Source organism: Gobius niger (assembly GCF_951799975.1).
Source record: "Gobius niger genome assembly, chromosome: 10".
Classification (NCBI taxonomy): domain Eukaryota; kingdom Metazoa; phylum Chordata; class Actinopteri; order Gobiiformes; family Gobiidae; genus Gobius; species Gobius niger.
In genome coordinates this window covers 19,506,055-19,532,634 of record NC_136861.1, presented here as the reverse complement: position 1 = coordinate 19,532,634, position 26,580 = coordinate 19,506,055, and the positions used below count along the sequence as shown (strand labels likewise).

The window sequence follows — 26,580 nt, the reverse complement described above, 5'->3', positions numbered from 1 at the left end:
TAATTATTTCACTTACAGGAATAGCTTCTACAGAGAAGGTTTATTAGATGGATGGTAGAAAAGGTCAGAACGCCTCAGTTGCTTTGTGGGAAATTGTTATTTTTTTGTAATCAGGTGGTTGTGCTGCATAAGCCAGGAAGTTATCATAGTAATTGTGCACGAATGAGAAGTGGGCGGGCAATTCATCTGGGCGCATTTTGAGGCAGGAAGTGGCATGCGGGGTAGTATTCAGATGGCAACTGTTGGCATCGGTTCGGGACAAGGATGATCCGTGCTGTTACCCAGGATGCAACGTGGCAGCTGATTGCCCTTCTGTGGCGCTCTGAACCATTGGCGATGATCAAGGCTTTTCTTTAGCCCCAAGTCGACTGTGCAACACCCCAAAATGTAAGTGATTGAGCCGTCTGATATTCCAGCATATACGACACAAAAGCCCGAGGGAAAAGACGTGTATCCCATTGACTATGTGGATTGTAATCAAGGGGGCAATCAGTGACAATCAATCTGAATACGAATGCTCATGTGGGTAACAGGGGAGGTTTCTAACCAATGAACGAGGCCCGCTTAGAGACCTATTGTAGATTACCATTTCATGTCAAAATTTCCTTGTTAGAAAGACTTTTATAATTCTTAGGATTGTGTTGTGCAGTGTTATCATACCGAAAAGGTTAGTGCAGATTGAGAAAAAAAATACTTATTTTTTGTTGTGCCAAAAAGTGCTGGGCAATATACAGTGGGAGGAAAATGTATGTGAACACTTTGGCATTTCTCACATTTCTGCCTAAATTGGTCAAAATCATAAGAAGGAATAAACAGTGTCTGCTTAAACTAAAACCACCCAAACATTTACATGTTATCATATTTTTATTGGCCGTAACATGTAAACATTCACAGGACAGGGAGGGAAAATTAAGTGAACCCAGGAATCTCAATGAAATGCAGCTGTTTTGGAGAGAGGAATGGTCCAAGATTGTGGTGAGCATCTAATCTGCAATTACAGAAAAGCATTTATTGCTACAAAAGAAGGGTCAGCCAGTTATTTAATACAAGGGCTCACTTACTTATTCCATGCTGTTGTCAATGTCGCAAGTTTTTCTGCAAAACATGCTTCATGCTTCACTGCATACTTGCAAAATATTCCATGGACTGATTAACCCAAAGTTAAATAGTTTGGGCAGGACACACGCCATCATGTGTGGAGGAAAAGTAGAACAGCACACCAACATCAAAACCCTATCACCACTGTGAAGTCTGGTGCAGGAGAATCATGGTGTGGGGCTGTTTTGTTGCCTCAGGTTCTGGACATCATCAATCATCAAAGTTTGTCAAGATATTTTGCAGAAACACCTGAGACATTCACAACAGCGTGGAATAAGTAAGTGAACCCTTGTCTTAAATAGCTGGCTGATCCTTCTTTTGTAGCAATAAGTGCTTTCCTGTAGTTGCAGATGAGACGTGCTCAACAATAAGGATGAATCTTGGGCCATTCCTCTTAACAAATTTTCCTGGGTTCACTTACTTTTTCCTCCCTATCCTGTGAATGTTTACATGTTATGGCCAGACACTGTTTATTCATACTTATGATTTTGATGAAGATTTTTGCAGAAATGTGAGAAAGATGAGATATTTTAGTGGAACAAATTTGGTTCATCCTCCCTTTAGTATATTGTAAACTGAGACATTAGTGGTAAAACACTGCATCACATTACAAAGCATTTCTGTCAATTTCATCAACTCTTAGATGAGTTTCTGAGCATTTCTGTGACAATGACCCTGAAAAGTGACCCTGCAAGTTGTAATGTGCCTATAAACTAGTTTCTGTGAAACATTGGCATATTAATAATAATTATGCATTGGTTTTATACAGCGCTTTTCTGGACACTCACTGACATTATTCATTCACTCCATACTATGTGGTGGTAAACTTTCCCTGAGGATGTCAATCTGTGCCGACCAGTACCAACCACTCACTCACACGCTACATTCCCCCAGGCCTCCTCGTGTTCCCAAACAATCTCCCATCCATATTACAAATAGGAAAATTAGGAATGAGTTTGGACCACAATTTCACAATTCATTTAGTGTCTTCCTCTTTCATTGTTTGTAATAATAATAATAATATATATATTTTTTTAAACACAGGTGCAGGACGCAAATCATTTCAAACTTTAGCCAGGATCAAGATCTTCTCTCCTTGGCTGTGGATGTTTTGAATACGAAATAGGGTCGTGTCGTTGTGGAATCCAGGAGATTACTAGTTTGTCCCTCTGTTCATTTTTTCAAATAGAAGAAAACACAATTTGTGAAGCATAATAAATTGAAAAAGTCATGAATGTTTTTCTTGGGAAATGAAAAAGTAATTTTCAAAGCAGCTGTCATCTGTTCGGCAAAGTAATCTCACAAAGGCCAACATTAAATCAGAAATCCATCAGAGAAACGTTTGTTTTTTCTTCTTCACAGTTTTAACTAGTTATTTTCGTAAACATTATTTTAGCCTTCCCGTGCATGTTTGTGTGTTTATTTATTCGTGTATTTGGATGAAATAGACAAGCGATGTGGATGATTATACGTATATTAAATGTATTTGAGTGAAAATCGACATTGGGTGCTGCATGTTATCGTCAGTGCATCCTGGCAGACCCACTTTCACTATTGATTTCCTTTCCCGCGTGTGTTCCCACTGGAGACACCCTCTCTCACCTGTTAACAGATGTTATTGTAGTTAAGCACTATTGGGATGGGCCTCGTGCCGCTAAGCTGTTTTGATCCAGACTTTGACTTGGCTCAGTACAATCTAAGCCCCGAGTCCAATGCCTGTCATGTCCCTGTCACTGCTCACCCAGCTCTGTGACAGATCCCACCATTACAGCACTGTAGGCTTCACAGACCGGAGAGAAGCTCTGTCCAGGCAAGTGCACACCAACACACAGAACGGCTGAAACATGGTGGGGGGGGGGGCTCTGTGCAAGAACAGGACATGGACATGTGCATGAGAAATGTGGAGACGCGTGAATAACATTGACGCACAAATTGTTTTACCAATGACTGTCAGTACAAGCCGTGCAAGCTTATTGTAGATGGACTGTTAGCTCATCCAACTGAACTCTGAAGCATTGCACTGCAAAAAGTAAATATCAAGCATTGGTTATGACTTAAATGGAGGAAATGTGTCTCGTTTTGAGCGGTTTTCACTCTTTTTCGGATCTGAACAAGATTACTTTGCTTGTTTGACGACATTTGGTTCTAAGAAAATCTCGCTTGAAATAGGAAGGTAAAACTGCCAATGGGATGAGACCAATTTTCTGACAACATTGGCAGAGAAAATAACCTGAAAAAAAGACGAAATATATTGAAACAAGTCAGAAACAATTCAGAACATGTAAAATAATCTAGGTCAAAACATCTTAAAGCAGAACTAAGTAACTAATGCCCCTAGAGGCCATAAGCGCCACAGCAGGTGTCGTAGCATGTTGCGTGTTTTTTTTTTTTTACTCATTAATTGTCCATGAAAGTAAATACTATGCTGACAGAAAAGGCAAAGGGAGAGAGGGATATTGTACAACCCAATTACACAATGGAGATAATTCTGTTCACTCAAACTTGGCCGTAAATACGGCTAAACTTGCGCTAGCCTGCAGTTAGCTTTGCCCATTAGCCTGTTTGCTTCTTCTTCGTGATTCTAATAGTGTGTATTGCGCCTCCGACCCGGTGCAGAGAAAGTTGCAAGGGTGGTTTTCTGGTCAGAGACACCAGGGGAGATGAAAGACCCCCCCAGTCATCCCATCAACACTTGCATTACCTCCAGAGTGACTACGAAAAGGATTTAATAAGGTTAAAAACTTCACTTAGTTCTGCTTTAACCAATCAAAACAACTAAAATTTCAATTATCATGCTCAAATTGAGACATTTAGAATAATCTAGTAATTTTTTAATTTTCAGAACAGCATGGACCTTTTCTAATGTGCAAGTTCTCCCACGGTCTGCGTAGTTGTCCTCTGCCCCCTGAATAGATGAACTACACTGAATCATATTCAGGACTGGGCAATATGGCAATTTCCTATGACTTACTAATATGTTTTTTACTGATGAGATTCAAAAGACATAATTCAAAGTAAACCTTCGATTAAACTAAATGAAATGTTCAACTCCAACACCATTGATCAAATTCTCCACTCCAAAACTCCAAGCCTGTACATTACAAAGCACCTTGCCAAAAATGTGGATTGACTGTAGATGGATTCATTGCGTAAAAGAGATTCTCAGTGAGACTTCCTGGATTTAATATGCAAAATAAGATTAGGGCTGCATATGTGGATCTTCCTATGAGGTAGGTTATCTAACACAATGCATTACTTGTGTGCAATATAAAATGCCTTTTCATATTCTAGTAATAATAAGGATATTTTGTGTGACATTATTTCAGCGCCATAAGCTTAATGCGAGCAGTCATGTACTATTTAGTGCTTAACCTCTGAGAGATTTCAACGGCAGCTTCTTGACAGATTTAAATTAGGTTCAAGCTCTGATGTAATGTCATCATTTTCCTATAGTCAGCAACATTAGATACTCCTCAGCTGTGAATGTAGCTGGAAACATTGAATTTATTAACTGTGATAGAATGAGTACTGCAGATTTGCATGCAGAGGTTACGGCGCGCATGTGTTGACTGTGGTAGGTGTGTCTGGCATAAAATATAATTTTAAATCCCTGAGGAGCCTTATAAGATCTCACACGCTGTCAAAACATCACCACACTGTCTGCGGCCTAAACCCCAGGGTGCAGCTTATTTAAACCATACACTGAGTTGCCATGGTTATGAGGCTACGGTTTGTTTACACTAATGTTGATGCTGATGTGGTTTGAAGGCGGCGGGGCGTCGTGTCCGTCATTTAATTAATGAGTTATGACTCAGACAGAATGGCCAGTATTCTCAGAGACAGACGAAGCAGCGTAGGTTTTCTGTCTAAATGAGGCCGCTTTTTCAAGAGATAATTACAGGAGGTGTAATTCGCTTCTGCATCTCAGCTGGAGGAAAAAAAACAGTCAACCATCATTCATAGAGTAATCCATTAAACCAGGGTGTAGACATTAGAATGCATTTTCTGCATCTCCACACACAGGTTGCATCTATGGATTTCAGTCATGAAACTTTTTCCCCAATGTGGACTTTTGGTCATTCAAGAGATAGAACATTCAGAGCCTAAAGATGGATTTCAAATTATGTGACTTTTTTCTTTGTAGGTGCCATTTTCAGGACATTCCACAAACTCAAAAGATTGAATTGTTAATTGCTACTGCCCCCGTTTTATTATTTTGCATCCGTGTGAAACCCGTCCAAGGATTTAAGGCTTGACTTTTATTTGTCAAAATGCAGATGTTTTGTCAAGGTTTATGGATAATGTCTCTGTAATTAACATGCCTACCCACATGAAACAAAACGGGTGGAATTATTCGGTTACAAAGGCACAGTTGCCAGTTGAAAACACTTCAAGCCACAAGATTAATTTGGCAAATTTGCAAACCCAATCTCCCGTGAAGTTAATTACTATCGCAGGTCCAGTTTCCATCACTTCAGATACCCAATTGCAAATGTATGATTAATATCTGCAATTGAAATATGCACATAATGAACCTATTTAAAATATAGAATTAGTCAGGGCTTGACATTAGCCCTAAAAGCCAAAAACTGGTAGATTTATTTTTTGGCTATAACTCTTTTGCCGTCTCAAACCACTTTGGCCATTTGAGTTAATTGAGTTGACTATATAATAAGATCTATATCTGACTATGTAAGACCTGTATACTATAATACTATAAAGTACACAAAGACCGGCTATTATACCGAGTTATATCATGTTTTTGCTTCATTTCCAGATTTACACATATAATTAAATAGTAAATGGTCTCAACTTATTTAGCGCTTTTCTATCTTTTTACAAGCAAGGAACCAGTCACCCATTCACACTCACATCTATACACCAATGAAGTGCAGAAGTTAAATAAAAAAGTCAACTAAAAACAAAAACAAAAAAAATTCAACCAAAGTCTGTTGAAAAATGTCACCCTGGCTACACAGAAGTGAACATAGCAGCTGCATATAGCGTTATTCGAACTGTGCTGCCCTCCCAGCATGGTTATCTCGCTCATAACTTGTCCTCATGGCCTGAGGGCAGTGTGGAGCTCTAGTGCCATCCATGGGTGTGCACAAATGTTGCCGTCTCTGCAGTTGGTAGCCATTTTGACCATTTGAACAGATTAAAAGTGCCCTTTGTAGAACATGCCCACAGGCGGAGAGGAGAGAAAGGATTTTTAGTTGGTTGTTATGAAGCATTTGTTCAGCAATGAACATAAGATAAAAATTTCGGGGCATGTCTGAAAGTGAAAATGTAATGTAAAATGTAAACTAAAAAGATGAAACCAGTGGCTTATTTTTACCAGCTAATATAGAGACTCTTAACAATGCCTTTTCAAATACAAATTATGGATTTATATCATTTACATTTGACCCATTCTTCAACATGTGGCTCAGGGCAGACTTATCTGGAGCATCTCGACATCTTGATCCTGAATTTTGTCAAGAATTCCTGGCTGGAAGTTTTATCTTCATGGGCATGATATATAGGGGGAGGGTCAAAAGGGTCTTACATTATTTGGAGGTTGACCTTTTTCTTTAACATTGTAGAAAACTTGATATAGATGTATGACTTACTTCCTATGGCCAACCTACTCCAAAGGACCACAGTGCTAACAGTGCACAAATAAGGACTTTTAAAACCAAAATGTAAGGGTGGTTTTGTATAACGAGGCAGAAATAGTTGCAGGACGCATAGATATTCTCACCCATTGCCAGCAGGCCAGAGGACTCCGAGTCGAGAGACAGAATCAAAGGCTATAAAAAGAATGAGTGAATGGCAGGACAAAAGTGAGTGAGAGAAATGAGGATAATGATAAGGCAGGCAAGCAGACAAAACGAGGCCTGGCTAATTATTCCAATGGAAACGGCCAGAAAAACGCTGTGAAAATTAATCAAAAGGCATTAAACGAACACAGGTTAAACGGTCGACTTCCTGTCTGGCTAATATTTAATGAGCGCTTGTTCTGCCAGCACACTCTGTGATTAGACAGTGGACTGGCACACACCGACCGCACTGTGAGATATCGCACTCTGTCCTCGTGCTTGGCAATTATACACATTGTTCCTATATGGGCCATCACTTTACAAAAGAACTGACCCTAAAGCTTGTACGTGTTGTAACTATGGCAACAGAAAGTGACAGTTTAGGAGAAAGAGAATATGTATGCCCATGAGTAGAGGGGAAATGTTGAAGGCTACAGAGATGTAACTAACATTTGCTTATTACTATTTTGACAAGTCTCTCTGGGTAGGGCTGGGTGTCGTTTTTTTCTAAACCAGCACCGATACTTGGTTCACAATACCGATACCTGAATGAAACCTTTTTTCAATACCTATACTAATACTGTATAGTTAAGTACTGGATTTTAAGGCCCTAAGTAGAGCTGCACAATTACAATAATCGCAATACAATAGAAAAAGTTGTTTTAATGGTGGCAATGAAAAAAGACGGATATTATTGGGTAAAGACACTGTATATCCTGAATAATACCCTGCTCACCCTGTGGTTTAGACAAGCCATGTGATTCTTCTGTTTGGCTGACATGACTTGATAATGAATTGAAATAAGCATATTGTACTGACGCATAAGGTGTCGGGATTTGTCCTTTGGTTTTGTAACACATTTGAAACCTTCTAATGAAACACCCTGCTGTATTCTCTCGTTAATCATTTATCACAGTGCATCGACACTATCAGACTGTACAGGGGAAGGTTGCTCTCTTCAATAAATAATTAATTGCTTTAATTACCCAGATTTTAATTGACTGTTGCTTTAATCAACTTGGTGTATCGCCAGATTCTTGCTGTGTGGAGAAACTATATATGAAGCACTCTGCTGCCTCCAAGTGGACGAACGCTTTGTTGCATCCGCTCGAACCTGTTACACATATAACTGATAACGTGCCTTTGAATTAAAGGTGCACCACGCAACTTTTTAGTGACCCAGTGGCTGTATGGGTGATTTGCTTAGCGCCTTTACTTTCTATCCAGGTGGCCTCTATGATGCTTCAGAATAAATTTTATTTCAGTTTTTTGTTTTTTTGGTAGGTTTTCTGAATGGATTGTATATGTCACCATGGAGATTTGGTTGAATCAGCAGTAAAAACCAACCAGAAACATAAAACATATAAATAAATAAATAAATAAATAAATATATATATATATTCTAAGTAAAGGCGCCATGCTAACCACCCAAGGGTCACTAAAAGGTATTATTTGCACTTCTCTGCAAATACATACATATAAAGTTGCATAGTGCAAGTTTTTTTTAAGTGTAACACATTTTTTTACATTTTACTTATACCTCATCTTTACGGCCCATCTTCAAAAACAGAGTTGGCTGTGGTAGAAAAAAAAGGTGCAGTTCTCTCTTTAACCACAAGAGAGCAGTCTGTTCCTGTAAATATACCACACACACTTCTGGGTGTCAGGGTGATGCTGAAGGCAGCAGGTGAACTGGAGGAGGGTTGACAGATTTTGGATGGGGCTCAGAAAGCTGTCTCTTTTGATATCATTTCACCATAGACCTCATGCTGAGGAACCCCTATCACTCAGCCGGTGTGACGGCGGGGGCGGACAGACCATCCACCGCTGACAAAATGAATAAGTCAGCAGACCTTTAGGCTGAGAGAGAAAGAGAGAGAGAGATGACCTGGGCATTCTGACTCGGCAGCTACTCTGTCATCTTAATGCATGGTAGTTTGGCCAGTTAATGACATTTGCCATCTGCTGAAAGTTGTTCCAAGGACTTTATAAGGAAAACAAAAACAAATTTGAGCAGAAATGACAGTTAGGGATAAGAGTAAAGGTGCTCTTGATGTCTCTGTAGGGAAATTTGTCCTCTGCATTTGACCCACCCTTACATGCTGCTGGGGAAACCTGTAAGGAGCCGGTGGCGACCGCAGTGCGGCACCCGGGGAACCATTTCCGGATGTGGAGCCAGGCTCATGGTCAATATCAACTGGCTGGAGGCTTAGCCTGTGCATGTCTTTAGTAGTAGGGGAAACCTACGCAGACACAGGTGCACCGCCATGCAGCCCCTTGCACTGTGATTGTTCAGCCCTATGACAAAATAACTGTCTTGCAGTGAATGCATGAGACCTATGGTTGCTGGGAGAGACAATTTGTTTGTGGTTTCAACTTGTGTATTTCAGCTCTGATCCATATGCATCCACAGTCGATAGCTATTGCTGTCAAACAGCAGAAGCAACAATACAACTGATGGGTTTCCTGATGTATAAAGTACAACGATACCCCTATAGGAGCAACAACTGTCAAGAGAAGATCCTGAAAGGGAGTAAAAGTGAAGGATAAGTTCTGCCCCTGGCAGTAGAAGCAGTAATAGTGGCTTATTATTACAAAATGAAAGATTAGCTGTCAGTAGCCCCACAACCCGTTTGATTAATACTATTCCTTATCATTTGCCCCATTGCCCCTGGCTAACACTTCATCTCTGTGGTCTGTGTTCGTTGTAGGCTGATTCAGGGGTGCCTGTATGTCACATACAGCCTCATGAGCTCATCGTTCGTGATCCTCATGTCTCATATATTGTGTTGTATGTTGCAGCCCTGACAAGCCACGGTGACAAACTTACAGGGAAATGTCAAAGAAAAAGAGCAAAGGATTGATACATGAAGAAAATAGGCTGGCAAGAGAGGAGCAAATTGGGAGGGGAAAAGACGCGCACAGGCAGCCAGTGCGCAGCTCTGCATCTTGAGGAAGCTGATGGGAGAGAGAGAGAGAGAGAGAGAGAGAGAGAGAGAGAGAGAGAGAGAGAGACGTGGGGGGAGTGGGGACAAGCGAGAGGGAAAAGGAGGGGGGAGACAATCGTGGTGCCGCTGGATGTGAGCAGCTTTCTCCTCTTACCGGTCTCCAGCTGTCCCTTTGGTGTATGAGCTTGGTAACGGCAACATTTCCAGCGAACCGGACCAGTTGCTGCTGATCTGCCTGGCTGCTTCACTTTGACTATAGGAATTGTTGGAGCAAGAGTGGGGTCCGGCGTAAGGTAGGGCAGGGCAGGGCACTGGGGAGCCCAACAGGAGGCTGAAAACATGAGCGTCCCCATGCTGAAGATTGGGGCGGTGCTGAGTACTATGGCCATGGTGACAAACTGGATGTCCCAGACGCTTCCCTCGCTGGTGGGACTTAACGGGACAAGCATCTCCAGGGGAGGCACTTCCGAGAGGATTGTCAGCGTATGTATCACATGTGTTTTTGCTGCCATCATTTGCATGTGTATGTGTCCAAATTGAGAAAGCAAAAAGAAAACAAAGCACTTTTTTTTGCAGTAAAAAAAAAAATAAGATTTAAAAAAAAGAGGTGTATGTAATGTCCCAGGCTGGTGCTGATGCTGCTGCACATGTTGATAGGTATCATTTAATTGGCTTTGGCTAGCGTTGTGTGCTCACAAAAGTTAACCATGAATACAAGTGCCAGTCCAAAGTTGTGTCGTTTTCATGGATGTAAAGCTCCAAATGTGTGAGAAATGTCGAGTAAAGAAAGGCTGCGTATGCTGATGTCACAGTACTTACATTATGAATAACAAAGCTGCATGTGTGGCACTAAAAGGGAAAGAAAACGCATCGGGAATGGCTAGGGTAAATCATATGCTTTTGCCAACTTGACGGATAGAGAGCCACGCTGAGTGATGTGCAGACTGATGTGATCTGTCAGGGTGCTCCAGGGCGGGAAAGGAAGGAGCTCTCATTTAGAGGTGGCCGGGGCAGGATGAGGAGGTGAAGGCAATGTTACCGTGTTATGCCAAGGCTGCTGTGTCGCCGAGTGGGGAAGTGTTTCTGGCGCATTAGGAAGTTGCAAAAGTTAGCCGGACCTTGGTGTTCTAAAGTGACGTAATTGATCATTAACATGTAAAATACTCAATAATCTCTCCCTGTTTTTTTTCTTTTCTTTTTCTCTGGCTCGTTCCCAGTTAGCAAAACCTCAGTCTGTTCAAATGATTAAGAGAAATTACACGTCCCAAGAGAACTGGAGCCATCTGCGTTTGTGTGTTTGCATGCATGCTCACTTCATGCAGTGATTTTGTGTTTTCGAATGTGCGCCGCGAGTTGTCTTAAAGCAGACTGCTCTCATGGGGACACGTCCATCTGTCAGCGAAAGATTTCCATAATTTAGTATTGTTTGTTTGAAGAACAACAATCTGCCATTTTCGGTCTTTACTTCAGATCAAGGTGTGCATTAGTAATTGGGTTTGGCGTTCTGCCTTCATCCCAAAAAATTTCCACGGGATAATCTCATTAAGCAGCTAAAGGCATAGTAGCTGAAAGGGATTCATAACATTGTTAGGTATCAAAGTTTTAATCAAGGCACCGTCATTTGCATTTCAAAAGGTGAATCACAATGGTGTATTAAACAGCGGATAGGCCTATATTCCTTGAAGCAACTCTCATTCATGAGTACAGTGGAGATAAAAATCTGCCATTGAAGTTTCATCAAAGTTTAATGAAACCAGATGAGGCGGTTTGAGGGAAAAGTCCCCCCTTTGAGACAAGAATCTCCTTTTCGTCGTAAACAATAACGGCAAATCAAGTTTTAATGCAAATCCTCGCCTCAAAGTCCCATCACTTCAAATGACTCCTTTCCCTGTGACGTCTTCGCAGCGATTATGACTCAGTTAACGTTTGGAGCGCCAATCAAAGATAATCAAACCCGAGCGTTTTGACACTTGGCGCGAGTCCGCCAGTGGCCATCGCGCTGTTCTTCTATCCTCTGTTGTGGCACCCATGCGTGGTACGGCGGCGCCCCACATTCGCTCACAGCTACTTTCAAGAGTCTGCTTCACTGGCTTTCTTCGCCCGTCTCCTAAACAGCTGATCCAGGAGCACAGCTGACTGACTCCGGTGCCACAGAGCTCGCTGCCTGCTCGCTCAAGCACATCTGGATAGAGCAAAACCATGTTCTCTAATGAGCAGACCTGAAACACTGGAAGGGCACCGGTCGGGCATGTTAAATTAGGCAAGCTTAACACAAGTTTTGTATGAATGTATAGGGGGATCTGTATGGGCAGCCTTCCATGAACGCAACTAGGGCTTTGGAACATACATGTTAGACATAGCCTATACTCCAAAACTTAATTGGACCCCCCTTCAGATGCTTGACATGAAACACAGCGCCAAGCCTTCCCCAGCACATCCCAAAAGATGCTAAAAGGGCACTGTAGACACTGTATTTCAAAAGTTTTAGCCACACTCAATTCAAACTGACCTCAGCTGTTCTGTCAAGACACAAAACCTTAAAAAGTAAAGTTTTTTCGTACTCAACCCTGGAAAAAATAGACAAATAAATAAATCAGATATCTAGTTAACACACAAAAAAGTTTCCAACAAACTGACTTGTGCTATGTAGGGTTACATAAATGTATTCTTGGTGTAGTGTAAAGACTTGTGGGCATATGCAGTTCAGATGCTAAAAATAATAAGTGGGTGGAAAAGCCTCTGGCCTACACATACAGCTTACATGAATAATATCTTGGCCTTTTTCCAGAAAACTATTTAAAGACTTTTGTTATAAATTGGCAAAACATACACAATGTTGTTGGTGTGGCTGTCTTTTAGAGCAATTACTTTCATTCCGTGAACTCACTAACTTACTAACCCTAGGTTTTGAATATCTGCCTATACCATTTTCAGATCAATAAAGTCATATTTTATTGTCACGATTTTACGGATCAATAATATCTATTGATAAACTCTTGAATAAACATTTAACAAGGATCACTGGACTTTTCTACACTAAACATCCTTGGGTATATGACAGACTTTAGGTTACATTAATTAATTAATTTCAGTTATTTCTTGAACTAAAATACAAACAGTTGGCTTCAGCAGTGGTCGGTTTTATTTTATTAGGCTACTTTAGGTATTTCTATGCTAGTTTCTGTCCCAGCCTTGATTAGTTTTCGTTAGCATGCTAGCTTCAGCATACTGATGCTAACCACGGCATTTTGCACGGCGCTCAAAAAAGCCTTTGTGGAGGTTGAAACTAAGCGATTGAATTCTCCCGGTTCTTAGCTTTCCAATGATATGCAGCCCATATTCACGTAGATTTAGGCGTTGAGATCCAACACTGATGTCGGTTCAGTATCGGATATTTGTAGCCGATACCAATTTTATTTTTCAGTATCGGCTCCGATACAGAACCGGATCTGTGCATCCCATATAGTTTAGCAGTTCATAAAATCGCCTGCTCACATATCTTCCTTTTCCGACCATGTAAAAATCTTGCACTGTTTGAAATTTCGATTTAAAACATACATTTCAAATCGAACCAAAATCGCAAAACATTACAAAATTATGATTGAGGAAAAAGTCTCCCCTTTGAGACAAGAATATCTTTTCGGCGTAAACAATAACCCCAAATCAAGTTTTAATGCAAATCCTCGCCTCAAAGTCCCATCACTTCAAATGACTCCTTTCCACATTGTTTATTGAAGAATTAAAAAAAAAAAGCTTACTCCCTCAGAAGCTCAGAAGAATCGTGTTGTATGGATTGTAGTGTAATTCATCTGTAACACAAAGAGTCAGCACCGAAGCCGTGAGAAATCATAAAGCTCGAGTGAAGTGTCCCAGTGAAGGACAGAATAGTCGGCTCTGTCACTTCTGTACGTGACATGACAGAGCTATGAAGCAGGAGAAAATATTGTCCCATCAAAAGACGCTATAGACCAACGGGGCTCCGAATATGATTGGGGTCACCTAGCTGCACCTAGCCACTGTCTGTCAGGCAGCTGCACTGTAAACTTTATCACGTCCACTATTCAAGCCTATAAAGCACATTGTAAAAATTGATTCTTGGCAATGGATTAAAGACTAAACAACACACCGGCCCCGGCTTTTATTGGAGCACTTACCTTTTACTGTTTATTACCTGCCTTTGGTAATTTATTTGAAATATTTGGACGTTCGACAGGTGTCCTCTGCTGACTGGTCAGTGCAGCACTGAAAGTCAATCTTGTAAACTCATTTGGAGTATTTGCGATATAAGCGCTATACAATCTAATTATAGCTGTAAACAAAACATTGATCGTTGGGCTCCATGCATGCGATCATTAAACATAGTTGAATGCAACAAAACTTAACTGAGAGAGATTGCTTTGCTCGTCCGAGGGTTTTAGTAACAGACTTCGGTAATCCATATTTTCCTCTAATGAAGCCCTAACAGCGAGTTAACAGTTTATGCACTGTCTTCACGCTGCTCTCACCTCCCATCCCCGCTAAGTGCCCGCCTTAATAGAGCTCTCCTGCTCCCAGTCTAACAGCCGAGTGGTTTGCCAAATGTTTTTTTTTTTTTTTTTACCCCCCCTACCAGGACGGTGGGCACAGTGACAACAACTTGCGACAAAAGCCATAAAAGCTTTAGTGTCACTCTTGTAAAAACGCTGCACCTTTGTCCAGCGACCAAGGTAGCACAAAATATGCTTTTAGCACGTTTTAAAAGAATCCTAATGGGTTGCTTCCAGATTCCAGATGATGTCAAACCCTGAGATCGTAGGTATGAGGTAGTTTTAGTTAGGTCATGACCTCACACACACAGATTTGTCACGATTTGTTGTCAAACGTTTTCTGGGATCCCACAAAAATAAGCCAATGTAAAATAATGGCATTATACTGTAGTTCGCATGAATACTACTCCCTTGAGTATCAACACTATGTATCTTATATGTAGTTCTATTCACAAGCAGTAACACGATAGTTGAACTGTAACTGTAACTGAACAGAAAAAATAGGGCAGGTTTTTCTTTTGCCAGCACATCTGCGACTCTGTGATATCACCGGTCAAAATGTTGTGCCTTTGCTGACTATTAGTAGTAGAAGACACATCTAAAAATAGCAGAGCACAGCCAGAACGACACTCCTCTAATGATCAAGATTAAACTAAAACATGCTCTATTCTCCCTAGCTCTTGTTCTAAGCGCCAAGCTTAATAGACCTCCCCCTGCTTTTGGTCTAACAGCCAAGCGCTGTGTGCCAAATGTTTTTGTACCAGGGCAGCGGGCGCAGTGACAGCAACATGCTCCAAAAACGGTAAAAGTTTTTCAGCTCGAACCTTGTTAAGAGTCAGAACCCCTCTCTCCCCTGTCTGTCTGTCAGTCAGTCGAACAAACGTGTGCCAGATTGGAACGGGCAGGTTGCAGTTGTTGGGGAAAGGGAGGGAGTCCGAGGATGGATGGAAAGAGAAGCTAGGAGGAAGAATTTAAGAGGTAGGGAGTGGGCCCAAGGCAGCGGGGAGGAAAAGGGAGGCAGCGGGAAGGGCAGCGGGATGAGTTTATGAGTTACATTATTAACTGGCAACCACGCAGCGCTCATTGTAGTAATCGCTTTTCCTTGGGTGGAGGAGAGGCCTCATCTGGAGACCGAGCTGGGTTTTATTTCGAAAGCCCAACAGCTGGTCAATGGACAGATCATTTATTAGACTCGGTGTGTGTGTGTGTGTGTGCTCGGGTGTTGTGTGAGGTTTGTGTGTTTTGTAGGGCACATTCGAGCAACTGCAACTCACGCCTTGTCCTGAAGAGACACAACAATGTTTGCTCAGAGCGGGGAGCGGAGGAGATGTTAAAAATAGTTTGCGAGACAGGAAAAGTGCAAGAAAGTCCACATGCACAACTTGGTTAAAAAGTTGGAGAACTGCTCAGGAAAAGGCACGCTGTTACGCAGTAGTTAACATGAACGATCCAACTGTGCTTTGAATTTGAGCTAAAATACTTCAGTCAGTTGCACATAAAAAAATGGAAAGAATTCACAAAAACAGCTATTATAAAATGGTTTTGCTTTTTTTGGACACTAAGCCTGCACAATATGACAAATAATGCATCACATATGTCCAATAAACACCAAATCGAAGACAATTTGTTTGTGTCAAAGCTAAACTAAAAATACGAATATCGGGACCCAAGCAAGGCTAAAAATGGAAATGAATAAGGAAAATCATATTGTGAAGCCCTATTGGATACCCGTGCTCTATGATATGTCACCAATTCACCCCAAACGCTCGTCTTTGAATGATGGAGGAGGCTGGAGAACCTGGAGATTAGATTCCCCGCAGTAGACGGGGAGGACAGATCTGCCCCTTCATATATTATGCTGAAAAACGCTTCATCACACATTTATTATTTATAGATACTTAATACTGTACCTCACTAGATTATACCGGCGATGTCACCCACAGAATGAATTTTTGAGGACTTTCATTTGTTTTATCACGGCTGAGACGCTTTCACCTTGTGAGCCCTTATCTCAACACTCTCTCTTTGCATTCTGTGCGTCCTCTTACTTAAGATATACTAGAGCTCACCTCTGCGCATATCGGTCAGCCAAAAGCCCCCGTTCGCACCGCAGCCATGGCCTCTGTGCATGCTGCTTATGACAGTTATAATAGACTTTCTGTCATGCTCATAAAGTACAGCGCTGCGGATTTACGATCTCATTTGACGGTGGCTTTACGGCCGCCTCAGTCAAGCTCAGCATAATGAATGACCTGCGGAAGTCCATCCGGTACATCTCTGCGGTGATTTAACTACCTTTAATGCACAATTGGACATGGGAAAATCTCCCCTGTCGCCGCGTAATTATTAAAAATGACAAAGCATTGCGTTTGGTCAGTGACACGAAGCATTTCTGAGCTTCCCAAAGGGCAATTCGTTCAGCGGCGTCAACGGTAATGTTGGAATGAAACGTCCAAAATGTTTTAATTCAACAAGCGAGTGCCTCCTCTTCTCCAGTCTCGGCCCGGGATTTTTCCGTTTTTCTCTCATTCTTTTAAAAATTGTAGCCGTGCACAAAGTCGACACTCAACAAAGCTAAAGGAAATTAGAGCCATCTTTCTCTCCTGTCAGCCAAACCGCAGCTCGCCCTTTTAGTGAAGCTCAGTAACTTTACCTTTCCCCACTGGGAGCGCTGAAGGTTACTGAGGTTAACTTTGGGACACATGCCACCAGATAACAAGGCTTCAGTAGCATTGATAAGGATTAAAGGGTATGGGGCAACTGTGATGTGCATGGTTTGCCAATCTATCCTGAGCGTTAGCCGAACCTGCAGAATGCCATTGTCTTGGTATGTGGAAGGGAGTGGCGTAAAGACACTCCACACATAAATGTTTGCGATGGATTGAAGTATAATTTTGTATTAGTCTAAAAGTCTTGGGGAAGGTGGTGCAAGCTAAATCTCTTAAAGACTACTTTGGGAGTGTGGTTTTTCATAGCCGCTGCCCCCTGCTGTTTCCTGTGGTTCCCATCGCTGCTGTCTTCCTCTTTAATGGGCTTCTGTAGAGCAGCCATGACAGTTACGGCCTCAATTCCACACTTAAAAATGCAGTTTCATCCCTCACTCCTAATTGGTGAATGTTTGGGACAAGGAACCAGAAATTCTCCTAAACTGAGGGCTGCTGCAGATTGGACGTACAGCTTGCTCCCCTTAACTATTAGCCTGCAGGAGGCTGTGGTCGCCTGCCAGTGAACTTGTGTAACAGATGCTAGTGCTTCTAGTTATAAACCTAAATTTAGGCAGGATAAATCCAGCCAGGCTAAATCAAGACTGGATTGTGGCCAAACAGTGGTCTAAATATCATGCAAAATCATATTTTTTGAGTTTTTAACCACGTTGTGTTTTTTTCCTGATCAAAAACATACTTGAAGTAGTATTCTGATTCATTTAAGCTCTCAGTCCGTCCCATTGCACACATTTACAATTCACAGAGTGCTTGTTCTAGTCTCAGCATGGATATTTCAAACAAACTGGAATTTGTTGGGCCGAAAAATATGAATTACAATTCTTAACAAATATCTAAATGTAAACTTACAATGTACTCACAATTGTGTGTTACATGGGAAGAAAAATGGAGGCAAGCCCCAGCCAGTGCTTTTCTTATTGAGCCAAACAGCTTGTGCCTTTATATCGCAGCTGCACTTATACCAATGAGATGGACTGACACACACTCGATTGTGATAGGAGAAAGGAAACGAGAGAAGACTCTTGCGATATGCTTGTTGCATTTTTATTGATTTGTGACCAGTGATTACACACTGAAATGCCCAAAAGCTGGTTTATTTTGCCACCACTATGCTTGATATGTCCACTTGCTTGATTTCACCCATGGTACTTGCCGCACATTTTGAAAACCAATGCAGTGTGCAAATATATTCCTTGTGTGCCTGCATGCTGCTAATATTAGACTCCCAGTTGTTTGTTGTTTTCCCTTTTTAATGAGTTGATGCAACCAAGTATACTCTGCATGAACGCTATGTTAAATGAACCAGTGTCAATGACCCATGAGGAGAAAGGACTTAATTATATTTACATAAAGGCAGTGTTTCAAAACATATTCAATGTTGCACCAGTATTCAGCAATGCTCCCAGGAGCTGTGATGTTTATGAGTGCCTATGCTTGAATCTTCCAGCACGAGCGCACAATCGCACTCAGCGCATTTAAGAATTACCTTTTTGCCCTGATTTCCAAAATGCCCGAGCAGAGTATGAATGGCCACGTTGGAGCCAAATGAGACGCATGGTGGTAATAAAGTTGGATCTGATTCAAATGCGCTGTTAATTTCTGCACAGCATCTATGAAACATTAATGAAGGACTATGCAATCATCCAGAGTTGGTAAATGGGTGTCAGGAACAACACAGCATGTGCATGGAGTATAAAAAGGTTATAGAAAAGGCCCCTATATAGAAGTCTTAAAGAGATGCATTTTACACCCCACTATGTAACCTATCGTCGAATCAGCGTGACTCCAATAACAGTGATGTCTTGGAAGGAGCGAAGCAATATGGCAAATGGATGGTCCCCTATGCATCCATTTTCAAAGAAAAGCTCTCAACCAACAGGGGATTTGCAGAGCGTGGGCAGATCACCCCCCACATATACAGTAGATGACATTATACTGAAGGCAGGTGTCTGTTGGGAGGGGAGCCTATTGAACCATAAAGATAAAAGTCACTGTCGCACACATTCAAGACAACAGACTTTACTTTTTTATTTTTAGTTTCCTTGAGTTAAAACAGTCATATGCCAGCTGACCGCTGACAGTGACTAATAATGAATTAAAATGAAAGTCAATCTGGCTCCTTGTTGAATCATCTGTTCATTTAAATTGGAATAGTTGTCGAACCACGACAATCACATTTTCAATCCATCGCCGTTTACATTGAATTCCTCTCATCATGAAGAAGTCTTTAAGAATAATAATTGTATACAGTGTACTTATGCTAAGATGCATGCTTCAACCCCAAAAGATTTTCATTTTTTCATGATCATGAACAACAGGCAACATACCTTAATGAAATTGGTTGAAAGCCTTGTGTAAGATCAACTTCTGAGCTTTTGGTGATGTTTTAAACTTATTGTCATCAAAAAACATTGTTCTGTCAAATAAAGCCTGAGCCAAAGTCATATTTAAGCCAGTTTCCCTCTTGTACCAGCTTACACTCTGGTATACGTCACGGAGGAATCCATAAAGTATCTCTGTTCTGATCATGTCTGATGTCAATTTTTGCCCGTTGCCATGCATAATATTACTTTCCATTTGAACCGCTTGCTTTTTCACTGCTGTAGGAGCAACCTCTGATAGTGCTTTTCATAACTACATTTAACTACATTTCATCATCAACAACCTTTGGGTTTTTTTCAAGACACAGAATAAACCATAATACAGGAACTGTAAACAAAAACAGACGCCATGATACTGCGTTTTGGATATACACTCGTGGCAATATTAAAATGTGTAGGTGCCAGGATATGACAGCATATGCTATATTTCTGCACCAGTGAATCCAAAGATAACGCCTGCATACAAATGTGCGATATTAACCATTGGAAATAAATTTTAATATAGCGAAGGTCTTATAGGGATCGGCTGAGGATCCTGACAGTGACAGAGCCGCTGCAGGTGAGACAGGAAGAGAATAGTGCCCCAGGTGACGGCCCGATGAAATGCGTCAAAAAGGCTTCAAAGAAACTGGATGGGATTCGGCTGTAAGGCTGCCTCCTTTGTCTCGTTCCTGCCTTCATCTTTGGCCTCCATAGACGTCTCTCTGTCTCTGCACCAAACAGCCATCTCAATTGCCTCATAGAAAGCCCAATGATGACAAGAAAGGTGCTGACAGGAAAAGCCTGTACATGCCTGGAGTGACTCACGGAAATACTTGAGAATGGAGAATAATGAAATGGTAATTGAAGCTGGATGCCAATGATTGTTTTCTTTCTGTTTTTTAACGAGTGTCAGGCGAGGTCTATTTGGACATACGGAGACAAGAATGAGTTTAAGCAATGAAGGTAACTTTCAACATAAATGGCTGACTGCTCCAGCACACAACATGTCTCATACATATATGCAATAGGATTTTAATTACTTGCCAAATGTTCAATTTAGATCAAAACTTGCCACTTTTCAAACATGTGTGTAGTGTACTACTACTACAACCGCTAATACTACTATTTCCTTTCAAATATTCGTACAGTGAGTGCTACAATTTTCGTAGCAGTAGGTGACACAATATCCATATCGCAAAAAGCCACAATAAAACATACAATCTCTGGGGCATTCCATGTGATTGTTATAACTGCTTCAAACAAAAACACGTGGTGACTGAATAAAGTGTAAAAGTTAAGTTTAAGTCATGATTTAGCTAAAATACTTCCATTTTAGTCTTGTTTTGATTCTGATTCACAATTTTTGTCCAGTACAGTGATTTACAAAACACACACTTTTTTCACCTCCATGGCTCACACACTCTATTCCCCCGTCCAAAGTGAGAGCAAGTCCCATTTCAAATTCAGGAGGCGGGCGGGGAACAGCGGCGGACTCGCGAGGAGACAGGGGTGGAGGGGTGTGTGTTGCCAGGGGACTGGATGGAGTGACGAGATGTGACAGTGAGCACATTGGCTCGCAGGGTGGCTACAGCTTTACACTCAGACTGCACAATCCCCCCTTGTCCCCAAAGACACTTTAATCTGATCCGCCTGAACCAGAGGAGCGGAGAGCGCGGCCTCCTCGCATCCCCATTCCTCCCACTTATGCAGATAGGTCTTTAATTGTATCACCAAAATGGCCGCTATTCTCCTCATTACACTTTGCTTTATAATATGCAGATTGTGTGCAGTTGCAGTGAGAAAGGGTGTATTCTGACAGGGCTGTGCATGTGTATGTACAGAGCTTGCTCAGCTGAGAGCAAAGGAGGGATATTTATTGTCTACAAGAAGAAGATTACAAATCAGAATATTGAGTATATCAGTGGTGCCAGTCTTCTCTTCATTCAGGAGAGAATGCACCCATCACACAGTGTTTTCAGTGTGCTGCCTTAAAGAAGAACTAAGTAACTTGTTAACCTTAATAAATCATTTTCGTAGTCCCTCTGGGGGTAATACAAGTGTTAATGGGAAGATTGAGGGGTCTTTCATCTCCCCCTGGTGTCTCTGAACAGAAAACCACAATTGCAACTTCCCTGCCTCCAGGTTGGAGCCATAAATACACACAAATGGAATCACAAAGAAGAAGCTAACAGGCTAACGGGCAAAGCTAACTACGGGCCAGTGCCACTTAAACAGTATTTATAGCCAAGTTTGATTGAAAAAAATTATGTCCATTGTGTCATTGAGCTGTGGCAAAATGTACAATATCCCTCTCTCCCATTGTCTTTTCTGTCAGCGTAGTATTTACTCTCACGGACAATTAATGAGTAAAAAAAAATGCAACATGCTACAACCCCTGCAGTGCCGCTTATGGCCTCTAGGGGCATGAGCTACTTAGTTCGGTTTAAAGGAACAGGCCCCGGTGTTTCTATATTGAGATATGTTCTTACCTGAGCTTAGACGAGTTGATGCGCAAAAAGACCAAAGATGATGTTAGCATTTAGCCTCTCCTCCACTCTTCTTTGGGGCCAAAGGGGGTGAAGTTAGAAGCGACCAAGCTTTTCCACGTTCTTACTATTTAAATACGGTTACGTGAGTAGTTACACGATCCAATTTACTCAAAATTAAACATGTCGTTTTTCTAAGCGGATAAAAAGGGGAACTTTATTGTAAGGCGTAATAACACCCTAGGAGCACATCGACGTCCGCGCAGTTATGTTTTCACTCCTAAAGAATTCTGAGGATATTAATGCGTGGACTTCTCACTTAACCGTGCACACGCATTAAGACCAGACAGTTACGCATCAACCCGTCTAAGCTCAGATAAAAACATATCTCAGTATGGAAAAACGGTGGCCTATTCCTTTAAGGGACAAGACTGTGAAGTTAGTGGGCCAGGTCCAGCCGACTGAACGACAGCTTCATGCACCAGGCTGAACACTCTCTCTTCCTTGTATACACTCTACTTGCACCTGCATTCACAGACCCCTCAGAGAGACTTTCACTCTACAACAATATTAATTGTTGTATGTGCTTTGCAGGTGGTTAAATTGGCAATAAAGAAAAGCAAAAATACCTCTTTGTTATGATTATCTATAAAGCCCCGAAAATATTAAGACTTTAATTTTGGTCAATACCTCCTGGCCCTACTGGAGAGAGACATCTATCCTCCGTGCAGCTTTGCTCCTCGCCCCGTTGGTATAGGGCAGCATTATCGATCCCGAACAGCTCCATTTCCTCTCTGTGTCCAAACTTATTAGGGTTTCTGCCCTCATACAACTCAGCAGGATTCTCCCTTCTGCCCTTTCTTCTTGAAAATGAAAGCTTTTCTTTCAGTTTGTCTTGGGCCAGCAACTGACCACATTTCACAGAATCATCCAGTTCTATAATGTGTGATAATTTTGGGGATTCCTTGCTTGGAGGAGTTTAAGATGCAAACTCATTATCAGCTGCAAAGGGACAAACAATGAAACAATATAATGTTGCAGTACTTGTAGTCATTAGTTATTTAGAGTATTTTTGTAGGACTTTATATTAATGGTACATGAGTTTGTGCATGACTTTCATGAACTTATGCATGAATGAATGCATGATTTCATGATACATTCATGCATTACTAAATCATGACTTCTCAGGAACAAACATGATTACATGTTCCCTGAATTAAACGTCTAACTACTGTAATGAATGTACATGAAAATCTTAATGACTCATCATGATCATGAGGATCACATAAGAATACCATGAATTCACTAAATAGCAATGAAATGACAATAAAATAATCAACCAATCATGATGATGAGGATCATACATAAACATAAACATCATGACTCAAATGGTGGAAATTATGTCCCCTCAACTAAAGTGGTGCATTACCTTAAACTTTTTAACCTGTTAGACTACCTTAGTCCTGAAGAAGAAGCAATGATTTCTGGATTGTTTCCTCAATTGGAATTTTTGTGTTTTTATTACAAATGATTACAAGTACAGCATAACCAAATAAGATCTTCAGAGCTGGTCTTCAAAAGTTTAGGATAAAGCACCATTTAGTTGAGGGGGCGTAATCATAATGAAATCATGATGTGTTTAGGATTAGCAAATGAGAAGTTCATGATTGTCGTAAATTTTATCCTATAAAATTATACTTTGTGTTCATGTCCATAATTTGTAAGTAGATTTCCACCGTATGAGTCATGATGTACATTCATGATCCTCATGATCATGATTGGTTGATTATTTTATTGTCATTTCATTGCTATTTAGTGAATTCATGGTATTCTTTATGTGACTCTCATGATCATGATGAATCATTAAGATTTTCATGTACATTCATTACAGTAGTTAGACGTGTAATTCAGGGATGAAGTCGTGCATGAACCAACATGTGATCATGTTTGTTTCTGAGAAGTCATGATTTAGTAATGCATGAATGTATCATGAAATCATGCGTTAATTCATGCATAAATTCAATTGCTACCTTTTTTTTTTTTTTTTAGCTTTTAGCCTTGTTAGAATTTTTTTTCATTCCAGTAAGGCTACATATTCACTTCAATTCTATCTTACTCAAAATGCTAACCCACACGCCAGTATATACCTGTACATCACATGTCAGTTTTGAGATGCCTGTAGCAAACAAGCTTCTGTCTGTGGTCAAACTCTCTTCCATGTGCAGCTTTTGATAGTAGGTTGCTATAGTTTGTTACTGTCAGTTTTAACTGCCTTGACCTTCATTTTATAATATAGAGGTATTTTCCAGCCACATACATGTTTTCAAATCATACAACTATTGTTATAATGGTTTATCGATGTTGATAAACATTGATATTGTGTATGTATTTATGTGTGTCTAACTCCTCCTGCTCACTGGTGGATGGGCCGACCAATCAGTGGGTAGAAGTTATATATAGGAGTGGCACACTCAGTGAAAAATGACCTGAGGATCGATACGTTGTCTGAATAAAGGCAGTTTTCATTGGAGTGCAGGAGTGCTGTTCACAAATTATACCACCAACAAACAAAATCATGTCCGATGGTAGTTTAAACGCCTGAATAAAGGTTAATGTGGGACATTGGGAGAAATAAGGGGTTTGTGCAGTAGATCTAAAATACATTTGGATACAAAATGAACTGATGTTAAACAGGGTTGATGCATCTTTGGCATTGTGTTACTGTTTCCACTGTCCTCATCTAAATTTTTACTGCGACTGACTTTGAGGACTCGGCTAAATCAATAGTTCTTAATTAAATTTATGAAGGAGTAACTTTTGACAAGGCCATAAGAGGCGGTGAGATTGCTGTATAGAAAATATGACTGCGGCTAACTAATGGTGACAGAATGGGCTCAACTAATCAAGATATGGAATAAGAAGAGAGTTGTTTATCCCCTCCTCAACAGAAGTGTTACATAGATGGATTAGCTGAGAAATGTTTTATAAGGGTGGACCGCTTTTCATTTCGCAGTTGATGCATGCTGACAGAGTGACAACATAGTGTCAACCCACATGCACGTCGAAATTGTTGCATAAACAACAAAATGAACAAAATACTTTGCTCATGTGACGAGAAGCTGAAGCAAACGTTGAACTATAAATGCTATTTTTGCAAACATTTTCCCATCTTTTATCATTTGTCTACAGCCGTCTGCCAATCCCAGTCTGCTGCCTTTGCCTGTCACCCAATCATCAAAGATAAAATTAGATTAAATGGAACTTTATTGATCTCACAGCAGAGAAATTCTCTGGTTATGGCAACTGGAGACCACAATACAAAGCTGTGCACTCGTGGACCTTTTTTTCAGTCTTCCATTTAAAGGCTCACTGCCTGACATTATTATGCATGTTTTTATTGGTGAAAATAACACACACATACAGAAACATAGCCATCTTTTCTGTGATTTTGCATCTTCACAAACCTGACTCGTAACGTATGAGAGTGGTCGTCTCCATGGAGATGTTGCTGCTTTGCTTTGACAACAGGCGGCAAAAACACTCTGTATAAATACATTACGTCCTCTTTCAAAGGCTTTCTTTTGATAACACGTTGGAACAATATCAATGTCGGTGTCTAGCTGAGCATTAAGAGCGTGTTTGGTATGAGTGGCATGTCTGTTTAAGTTTTGACACTGTTGAAGTTGCCCTTGTGGCATAGCGATATTTAAAAGGTGAGACTGGATATTAACAAATGTATATTTTTCTCCAGACACTAATGCCACCTGCCAGGAGGTGTCAAAGTTTTACTCAAGAAAAAATCACAAATTTAAAGTGCATGTTTTAATTCTTGTGGAAATATGACATATTTAGAGGGATAACATCAGTTGCAAGTTCACCAGTTGCATAAGAAGAAATAAGAAATTTTGGGCAGAAAAGTTATTTTTATTTGAATTTTTAAGCTGCTGACAGGAAGTGACATAGATTGATACAGACGGCATCTCGTCATAGAAGGGGGCGTGGCTTCGCTGAGGGGGAAAATAGAATCTTTTGGGAAACACAATTTTTCACTCTTTTTAGCCTTTTTGTGGTGGAATATGAACTTATTTATCACACATAAATAAAGTCAAGTGTAAATTGGACCCATATAGATATTTTCTCACAGCAGATTGTTCAGTAGAAGTGAAAAAACGACAGTTGTAGCTAGCGCTAGCTAACCGTTAGCATTAGCCCGATGCTAACATGAAGCCTTCTGTTAGCATTCTCCATTATTTATGTATTTATGGGCTGTTGAACCACTTTGCTCCTCTCCATGTCTTTGTATCTTTATTTAGTAGAAAACTATATTCATAATTCAGCATTTGCTAAAGAAGTTTTTGAATAGTTAGAGAAAGTTTACATTTTTCAAAATTGTTTTCCCCCTTAACTGTATCTATACAGACAGCATCTCTGGAATCGCCCATATATGGTCATGTTTGAAAACAGTTAAGGGGAAAACATTTTTGAGAAAAATCTAAACTTTCTCTAATTATTCAAAAAATACTTTAACAAATGCTAAATTATGAATATAGTTTTCTACTAAATAAAGATACAAAGACATAGAGCGGAGCAAAGTGGCGCAAAAGCCCATTAATACATAAATAGCGGAGAATGCTA

The 26,580-nt window shown here is 40.7% G+C and overlaps 1 protein-coding gene across 2 annotated transcripts in view; it reads left to right on the top strand.

Moving 5' to 3' along the window:
* olfm2a (olfactomedin 2a) overlaps positions 1-26,580 on the top strand; it is a 68,346-nt gene that overhangs the window by 23,305 nt on the left and 18,461 nt on the right. The window contains exon 1 of one of the 2 annotated variants that reach the window (XM_079564494.1): positions 9,953-10,330. The exons of the other annotated variant lie outside the window; for it this stretch is intronic. Within the exon in view, the coding sequence (XP_079420620.1) occupies positions 10,187-10,330 (144 nt within the window). The 5' untranslated portion in view covers positions 9,953-10,186. Of the gene's footprint in view, positions 1-9,952; positions 10,331-26,580 lie in introns of those variants that run through there. 2 annotated transcript variants of the gene reach the window in all.